The 10,443-nt window shown below is 38.4% G+C and overlaps 1 protein-coding gene across 1 annotated transcript; it reads left to right on the top strand.

Moving 5' to 3' along the window:
- The first annotated feature begins 320 nt into the window (after positions 1-320).
- Positions 321-797, top strand: LOC148545625 (uncharacterized). The gene has a single exon (XM_088499077.1). It carries the CDS (start codon positions 321-323, stop codon positions 795-797), a length of 477 nt encoding a protein of 158 aa, XP_088355203.1.
- The last annotated feature ends 9,646 nt before the right edge of the window (positions 798-10,443 follow it).

Here is a 10,443-nt window from a genome sequence, read left to right as displayed (position 1 = left end):
ACCCGTTGCGATGACGCTAATACCGTTGCTTCATTTTTGAAAAATAACATTATTTGTAGATTTGGGTCACCATGAGCAATCGTGAGCGACCAAGAAACCCATTTTTGCAACGGGAAAATTGAGGCATTGGTGAAAAAATATAGGGTCATTCACAAAGTTTCTACAGCCTATCACCCCCAAACCAATGGGCAAGCAAAAGTATCCAACCGGGAGATCAAAAGAATCTTAGAGAAAGTGGTTACCCCCAGAGGAAAGATTGGAGTTCTAGATTGGGAGATGTATTATGGGCCTATAGGACCGCTTACAAGACCCCAATCGGAATGAGCCCCTTTCGTATTATATTTGGGAAGCCTTGTCATCTTCCGGTTGAAATCCAACATAGAGCCTATTGGGTGGTGAAGAATTGCAATCTGGACTTAAAGGGGGCGGGAATGGAACGTAAGCTTCAATTGGAGGAATTAGAATGCCTTAGGTTGGAAGCATATGAGAATGCTCAGTTCTACAAGGAAAAAGCTAAGGCATTCCATGACCAGAATATTAGGAGGAAGAACTTCAAGATAGGTAATGAAGTGCTTGTGTACAATTCAAGGTTTCGATTAATGCCCGGAAAATTGAGATCTAGATGGGACGGGCTGTTTAGAGTGGTAGATGTCAAGCCTTATGGGGTGGTGGAAGTGATTCACCCTATTAATGGAGTTAAGTTCAAAGTTAATGGTCATAGGGTGAAGCTTTATCACACTCAACCCAAGAATGCCAAGGAATTAGAGATTTTCCTCCTCGGCGAAGTATCTAAATGACCAATGAAGCCATGCAAGTCCAACTTAGGACTCTAAACCAAAGTGCTTGGTGGGAGACACCCTACCATGGTAACGTTGTTCCAATTTTATCTCTTGTTTATAGCTTTTTGAATTATTTGCTTTCTTGTGACATAATGCTTAGCTTAGGTTTAGTTTGATAATTTTGAGTTGAATAAGTTAAATTACTTGTGGACTATGAAATTGTGCTTGTTTGAATGATTTGGGGTTGGTATGTTGATATGCTAAGGGTAGGAACCTTAGTTTTGAAGAGAAAAGAATTTTCTGAAACAGGGCATCTGTGCGTACGCACCAAGCTGCACGTGCGCACAAAACTGTGTTTTTCGCCACCTGTGCGGACGCACAAGCCTGTGTGTCCGCACACACCTTGACAAGCCCTCTGGTCGCAGCTGACGATTGGATTTTTGATGGTTTAGAATTTAACAAATGAATTCTCGTTGCAAATATAGTTCCTAAACCAAACAATAATCCTTTCATACAAAAGATTGTTTGTCACAAGTAACAAACCCCTAAAATTAATAACCGAAGTATTCAAACCTCGGGTCGTTCTCCCTAGGAATTGTAATGAAGTGTTTTGTTATTGGTTGTGAGTTATTTTTGGGGTTTTAATAAGAAACATGAAAGATAAATGGCAAGAAAGTAAACTAAGGCCTAAAAAGGTCTTGGCAAGGGTTGGTGGTCAAGGATCTCTATCCTAATCACTAACCACAACATGAGAATTGGCAAGGATTAATCTCATTAAATCATCCTCTAACTAGTAGTAAAGAAAAGTCAAATGAGCTATGTCAATCCTAGTCCATAAGTCCTAACTCTCCACTAATTCAATTAGTGAGAACTAGAGTCAATGGATCCCAATCATCAATTACTTGGACATTAGTAACTCAAGAGTTCCTAAGTTACCTTTCCAAGCCAAGAACATAAAATTCTACTCTAAAATCCAACCAAGCATTTCATCAAACACTTGGAAGGCATAAAAGGAAAGCATAGTAAAATTGCAAGAAAAGTAAATCTACACTACTCAATTTGCAAGGAATTAAACAACAACAAATCAAATGAACACAATTATTATGATTTACCTTGAATTGAATTGAAAGAGAAAGGAAGGAACAAAAGTAGATCTACAACAAAATGCAAGAACAACATAAAGGAAATTACAACAAAAGGATGGAAGAAGAATGAATGTAACAACAAGGAATTGAGAAGATAGAAGTAGAAGAAGATGAATTAAAATCTAGATCTAAGAACTAAACCTAATCCTAATTCTAGAGAGAAGTGAGAGCTTCTCTCTCTAGAAACTAACTCTAACTACTAAACTAAACTATGACTAATGATTAAAGTATATTGATCCCTCTTCAATCCTTGGCTTAAATAGCATCAGAAATGAGTTGGATTGGGCCCACAAGGCTTCTAAAATCGCTGGCCACGTGTTGCATTAAGTGAGTCATGTGCCACCAACGGCGCGTCCGCGTACTGTGCGCGTGCGCGCCCCTATGAGCGATGCAACTATGGCAAATCTTATATCGTTTCGAAGCCCCGGATGTTAGCTTTCCAACCCAACTAAAACCGCATCATTTGGACCTCTGTAGCTCAAGTTATGGTCGTTTAAGTGCAAAGAGGTCGGCTTGATAGCTTTCCGGTTCTTTCATTTCTTCATGAGTTCTCCAACTTTTCATGCTTTCTTTCTTCATTCCCTTGATCCAATCTTTGCCTCCTAAACCTTAAATCACTTAACAAACATATCAAGGCATCTAATAGAATCAAGGTGAAATAAATTTAGCTATTTTGAGTCCTAAAAAGCATGTTTTCACATTCAAGCACAATTAAAGGAGAATATACAGAACCATGCTATTTCTTGAATAAATATGGGTAAAAGGTGATAAAATCCCCAAGAATCAATACAAGATAAATCCTACAAATGGGGTTTGTCAACCTCCCCACACTTAAACCAAGCATGTCCTCATGCTTAAGCCAAGAGAGAAACAAAGGGTATCAACATTTATTCAATGTAAATAAACTATATGCAACCTAAACTATATGCAATTATCTAAATGGATGCAACTAAATGCAAAATGGTTTTACCTACTTGGTTAAAAATCAATCCTCCAAGTCATACATGCACAAGTAGGGTCAAGATCATATAACGATTCATGAATCCTACCAATTCGAATATCAAAATGAAGTTCAAGTAGACTTGCAAGAAGAACGCTCATGAAAGCCGGGAATCAAGGAATTGAGCATCGAACCCTCACCGGAAGTGTTTGCACTCTAGTCGCTCGGTGTTTGGGGTTGATTCTCTCAATTCTCCCCTAATCATGCTTTCCAAGATTTGTTTTTCATCTAACAATCAACAATTATTCAATGCATGCATACATGTATCATGAGGTCTTTTCTTTAGGTTGTAATGGGGCTAGGGTCAAGGTAGGATCATATATGGCTAGTAGACTTAGGATTTGAATCTTTGATTAACTTAAACTTTCCCACCTAACCTATATAATGACCTATACAATTAAGTACTAATCTAACTACCCATTCCTCACTTTTTCACATACTCATGCATTTTCTTTTCATTTCACAACACTTATGCATTGATTCTTATTGAGCTTCACTTTGGGACATTTTGTCCCCTTTATTGCTCTTCTTTTTTTCTTTCTTTTTCTATATACATTTTTTCTTTTCTTTTCTTTTTTTTCTTTTTCACTTTTATTTCTTTTTTTCTTTTCATTTTTTTTTCTTTTTCTTTCAAACTATACACAAGAACATCAATGCATAAGGTCTATACATTTAATCAATACATGAGTATGTACCAATTCCCCAATATAAAAATACCAAACACAAACACCCTTTTATCCCAACCAATGTCCCAAAGTTTTCCCACTTTTGGATGACACTCACACTCACTAGCCTAAGCCAATCAAAGATCCAAATAAAGGACATTCATTGTTTTCCGCTTTAAGGCTTGTAATGTGCTAAAATAAGAACAAGTGGGTTAAGCGTAGGCTCAAATTTGGATAACAAAGGAAGATAGAAGGTAAGGTCATTTGGGTGAGTGAGCTAATGAAATGATGGCCTCAATCATATAAATGCATGAATACACCAAATAATGGACATAAAGAATCAAACAAATCAAAGATCACAATCATAGGAAGAGAATAATGCACACAAGAAGGAAAAATAAGTGGTTATAAGATGTAACCACGCAATTAGGCACAAATCTCACTTGCTTATGTTCTTAGCTCAAAGACCATGTTCCAAAATAAATTCTTTCAAGCAAGTTCAACAAAAAGTTTTCAAATTGGTAGGTTGCCCTAAAAACATAGTTTTTTTTTTTTTTTTTTTTTGGGAAAAGAAATCATCACCATAACCAAGTAGTCCTAATATGAAAGAAGTGGTAAGAATATGTACAAATTCTAACTAACATGCAACCTATCATGCAATGCAATAGCTACTCTAACAAAGAAAAATAAAAAAAAAATTTTGTGTTGAAAAGGAAATTGTTACCCATGGAGATCGGTCGAATGACCTCCCCACACTTGAAGATTGCACCGTCCTCGGTGCATGCAAAGAAGAGCAAGGTGGATGGGTTGCTACAATTGATGAGCTTCTTCGAAGGGTTGTGCGGATGAACTTGTTTGTAACCCCATTTGAAGCTTTTCCATTCCTTTCCTTCTTGGTGGCCAGCCTAAAAGGAGAGAAAAAGAAAGAAAATTAAGCCTACAACAAAGATATCAAAGTAAATAGAACATAGGCGGGGGCTAATGCCAAATAAGAGTATGATTCTCTACTACATGGTAGCTACAACATGTGAGTGAGAAATCAATATAAGCAAAAGGCATATCAACTGATACTTGATGCAAGAGTAAAGTTAAAGCATGGAGAGTGTGTTGAGCATCAAGTTCAAATGAGAAGAAGTGGGTCATGAAAGACAAGATAAGGTCATATCAATGCATAAAGACACAAAAGTCATACAAGATGAAGCATTGATTTAAAAGTTTCATCACCCAACAATATCAAACAAGTCAAGAAGCACCAAAATAATGTAAGAAAGTCTCAACAATTGAGTAGGAAAGTTCAACACCATTATTAAAATGGAAAACTTAGAAAATAAAATGAGAACAAGGTAAAAAAACAAAATTAAAATGCAATGAATGAAAATAAGCAAATGCAATAAAAAAAATGGAGGAAAAAAGAGAAAAAAAAATTTTTTTTTTTAGTATTTTATTTATTTATTTATTTAGTATTATTATATTATTATTATTTTTTTTTTTAAATTTCATTTATATTAAAAGGAAAAAAATTTCTAAGAGAGGAAGGAGAAAAAAAAATTAGAAAGAAAGAAGAAGAGAGGAGGAAAGAGGAAGGAGAAAGGAGGAAGGAGAAAAGCAGGGAGCAAATCCGCGCGCGCGCACAGCGCGCTTACGCGTGGATGCAGCAGGGACGATCCGCGCGCGCGCACACAGCGCGCTTACGCGTGGATGAGCTTGTGCTCCCAGCACAATGCTGGCACAACGCGCGCACAACTCTCTGGTTTTTGTACCAGAAGTTGCGGAAGTGCAATGTGCGCGCGCGCGCACAGCGTGCTAACGCGCCGATGGCCGTTTTTTTTTTTTTTTAATGTTTTTGCACCAATCTCAGCATTCTAAACCTCCAAGCATCTACCAAAACACCCTAAAACCTTATTTAACATACTAAACTACCAATTAAACTCAACTATCTAAACAAAACATGAAATTAAACTAATTCTATCAATATGTACAAAAGAGAAAATGAAAGGATTTTACCATGGTGGGTTGTCTCCCACCTAGCACTTTTGTTTATTGTCCTTAAGTTGGACTTATGGGGAGCTCCTCATCAAGGTGGCTTGTGCTTGTATTCATCTTGGAACTCCCACCAATGCTTGGTTCTCCATTGTGCCCCAAGATTCTTCATGGATTGAGCCAAGTCTTGATGGAGTTTTTCATAAGCTTGGGGCTCCCAAAGTTGATCCTCTTCTTGTAATCCGGGATCCCACACTTTGTTTTCACACCCGTCTTGAGGTTGATCATCATTATTAGTCCAACCGGGTGGTGAGTAAGGTGAATTCTCTATATAGTGGCCAACAATCCTCTTAGACCCATCTATTTGAGCACTACTCCAACCTTTATATCTCATGTTTGATGCATCAACCATAATGAGCCTTGATTTGCAACGCCAACCACAAAACCTTTTTCGTTTACGCTTCATCCCACAAAGCTCCCTAAGTTGGCCATCCGTTTCAAGCAAACCATATTCAAGTGGGATAATAAAGCTAATAGAAATAAATTTCACCCACTCAAATGAAGGAGTAGATGGCAACCTAGGCAAAGACAACTCCAAGAGTTTTGATAAAGCGTATTCAATTCCCATCCTCCTTTTTCTAAGGATTTCCACCTCTTCACAAGACTTCTCAATTATAATCCTTTGTTCAACAATTTTATATAAACCTTTTCTCCTACTCAAGTCATAAATGGGAGGGTAAGAAAAATTTACCTCCACATTGCTTTCCATCTTGTTGGGAGAAGGTTCTTCATGCTCAAAGGATTCTTCACCACTAAGGTTTGATGCTTGATCTTCATCACCAAGGGAACTCACTTCTTGCTCTATCCCATCCAAATCTTCATATGGAATATGTCTTGGAAGGTGTGCACTTTCCTTCCTAGCATCAATTTCAATCATCTTGGAGGGGTTTTCTTCAATTCTAGATTCCCATGGAGGCTCCGCATCTCCTAAGTCTTCAACCAATTCTTCCCTTTCTTCAATAATCATAGCTTCCTCCAATTGTTCCAATACAAAGCAACTTCCCTCATTCTCCACCAATCTCTCTTTTATGTTATGCTCTTCATTTGATTTCCCACATGTAGCCATGGGAGTTCCTTGAGAGTTCAAGCATTGGGATGCTAACCAGTTTACCACCTCATCCAAGGCGGCCGTGAATTGTTGCACATCCCTTTTCATTTCCTCTTGTCCTTGAACAAGAACATCAAGGATGTCATCCATTGGAGGTTGGGGTGGATGGAAGGGTTCATCAATTTGGGGGAAGGGTTCATAGTAGGAAGGTGGTTCTTCTTGGTAGAGTTGTGGTGGTTCAATAATTTCCACTCTTTCCACTTGTTGCACAACACGCTCCATGGTTGCTTGAAGTTGATCCAATGTTTCCTTGAGATGATCCCTTGACTCTTGTTCCTCTTGGATAATATGATTAGGATCATATGGCTCTTGGATTGATGGACATGAATATTCTTCCATGGGAGGTTGTGGTGGAAAGTGGTATTCATCTTGTGGTTGAAAATTTTCATACATTTGTGGTTGAAAATTTTCATACAATTGAGGTGGTTCATCTTGGTAATAACATGGAGGGGGTGGCTCTTGGAAGTGGTGATGTTGAGATGGTGGTGGCTCTATATGTGGTTCATATGGCTCATACGGTTATTGTAATGGTGGATATGGATGAGGGTCATATGAAGGTGGTTGGTGAAAAGTGGCTTTTGAGTATGGTTGAGGGTTATGTTGAGGGTATGGCTCATAGGCATATGGTGGTGGTTCTTGAAAGTCACAAGGGAGTTCACCATAGCCATTAGATTGATATGCATCAAAGAATGGCTCTTCTTCATAGTGTATTGGTGGAGGTTGTTGCCATGAAGATTGATCATGTGCATGTGGCTCTTCCCACCTTTGGTTATCCCATTCTTGATACACATCTTCATTGTAGCCCCCATTACCTACAACATAGTTGTAATCACACTCATAGCCAAAGTGAGAATTCATGATAGCAAGAGAAAATAAAAATAAAATCAAATAAGAAGCAAGAAAATTAAATCCTAAAAACTAGTAAGAACTAACAAAGAAGCAAAAGGCAAACATATTCACAATATTCACATATATACAATAACCAATAACATAACACCATTGCAATTCCCCGGCAACGGCGCCATTTTGACGATTGGATTTTTGATGGTTTAGAATTTCACAAATGAATTCTCGTTGCAAGTATAGTTCCTAAACCAAACAATAATCCTTTCATACAAAAGATTGTTTGTCACAAGTAACAAACCCCTAAAATTAATAACCGAAGTATTCAAACCTCGGGTCGTTCTCCCTAGGAATTGTAATGAAGTGTTTTGTTATTGGTTGTGAGTTATTTTTGGGGTTTTAATAAGAAACATGAAAGATAAATGGCAAGAAAGTAAACTAAGGCCTAAAAAGGTCTTGGCAAGGGTTGGTGGTCAAGGATCTCTATCCTAATCACTAACCACAACATGAGAATTGGCAAGGATTAATCTCATTAAATCATCCTCTAACTAGTAGTAAAGAAAAGTCAAATGAGCTATGTCAATCCTAGTCCATAAGTCCTAACTCTCCACTAATTCAATTAGTGAGAACTAGAGTCAATGGATCCCAATCATCAATTACTTGGACATTAGTAACTCAAGAGTTCCTAAGTTACCTTTCCAAGCCAAGAACATAAAATTCTACTCTAAAATCCAACCAAGCATTTCATCAAACACTTGGAAGGCATAAAAGGAAAGCATAGTAAAATTGCAAGAAAAGTAAATCTACACTACTCAATTTGCAAGGAATTAAACAACAACAAATCAAATGAACACAATTATTATGATTTACCTTGAATTGAATTGAAAGAGAAAGGAAGGAACAAAAGTAGATCTACAACAAAATGCAAGAACAACATAAAGGAAATTACAACAAAAGGATGGAAGAAGAATGAATGTAACAACAAGGAATTGAGAAGATAGAAGTAGAAGAAGATGAATTAAAATCTAGATCTAAGAACTAAACCTAATCCTAATTCTAGAGAGAAGTGAGAGCTTCTCTCTCTAGAAACTAACTCTAACTACTAAACTAAACTATGACTAATGATTAAAGTATATTGATCCCTCTTCAATCCTTGGCTTAAATAGCATCAGAAATGAGTTGGATTGGGCCCACAAGGCTTCTAAAATCGCTGGCCACGTGTTGCATTAAGTGAGTCATGTGCCACCAACGGCGCGTCCACGTACTGTGCGCGTGCGCGCCCCTATGAGCGATGAAACTATGGCAAATCTTATATCGTTTCGAAGCCCCGGATGTTAGCTTTCTAACCCAACTGGAACCGCATCATTTGGACCTCTGTAGCTCAAGTTATGGTCGTTTAAGTGCAAAGAGGTCGGCTTGATAGCTTTCCGGTTCTTTCATTTCTTCATGAGTTCTCCAACTTTTCATGCTTTCTTTCTTCATTCCCTTGATCCAATCTTTGCCTCCTAAACCTTACATCACTTAACAAACATATCAAGGCATCTAATAGAATCAAGGTGAAATAAATTTAGCTATTTTGAGTCCTAAAAAGCATGTTTTCACATTCAAGCACAATTAAAGGAGAATATACAGAACCATGCTATTTCTTGAATAAATATGGGTAAAAGGTGATAAAATCCCCAAGAATCAATACAAGATAAATTCTACAAATGGGGTTTGTCAGCAGCGCCAGCACAACTTGTGCGTGCGTGCTTCCCTGTTTTCTCTGATCTGTGTGCGCGCATGCACACGTTCCCTTTCATGCTTCATCTGTGCGGCTGCACAGAGGTGTGCGCCCGCACACCAATTGCAACCCCATCTGGTGGGAGTGAGGGAACAGCTTGTACGCGTGATCAACCTCCCCCATTTTTAGCCTCTGTATGTGCGCACGGACCTGTGTGCGCACGCACTCATGATTCTGTCTTAAAAAAAAACCTGTCTGTGCGGTCGCACATCTTTGTGCGTCCGCACGTCTTTATGCATCCTCCCTGGTCGCAGCGATCGCATGCTGTGTGCGTTCGCACTCTTCTAAGTTGCGCTCTCTGTGCGTCCGCACAGGCCCCTGTGCACCCGGACACATCGCGTTCTGGGCATTAATAGGGCAACCTGGCCTGTTGAGAGGAAACCCCTCTCTTTTCTTCTTTTCTTCATAGCTGCTCTCTCTCTCTTCTCTACCCAGCTCCACCGGTCCCTGCCGCCGGCCACCGCTACCGTCAACCTACCGCCGGTGACCTCTCTCTTTCTCTTTCTCTTACTTCTCTTCTCTTTTCTTTCTTTCTTTTCCTCCTTTTTTCTCTATTCACCACCGGTAGGTTCTCTCTTCCGGTGCTTCTTTTCCGGCGAACTCAACCGTCGTGATTTCGCAGTGGCTATGAGACGTGCCACTGTTCCTCCCTAGTTCTTGTTCTTTTCAACTTCTATATCTCAGGTTCTTATTTTTCCTTTCTATTTATGTTAATATTTTTGTAATTGTTTTCATTTCTTTTGTGTTGCTTAGATTAAATTCGTTGCTTTCTTTGTTGTTTCTTTGTATTGCAAAGTGTTGTTGCTTGATTGGTGGGTTGGTTATGATCAAATTTGAGCTTAATTGTGATGAACTTACACATTGCATACCACATATTTGATAAAATGCCTCAAATGAACATTTTGTTTGATTCATATGACTTGGCCATCATATGTATTCAATTTATCTCTTGTTAGGCATATTGTATGAATTGTGCAACTTCTATTATGACTTTTGATGGTAGTTAATTGAATTCACCAACGTATTTCCTTGTTTGTCGATGTGAAATTTAGGTTGCAAATGCATTGTGTCGGTAGAATC

Source organism: Arachis ipaensis, chromosome B9 (assembly GCF_059453495.1).
Source record: "Arachis ipaensis isolate K30076 ecotype BB chromosome B9, ASM5945349v1, whole genome shotgun sequence".
Classification (NCBI taxonomy): domain Eukaryota; kingdom Viridiplantae; phylum Streptophyta; class Magnoliopsida; order Fabales; family Fabaceae; genus Arachis; species Arachis ipaensis.
This window is presented reverse-complemented; position numbering and strand designations above follow the sequence as displayed.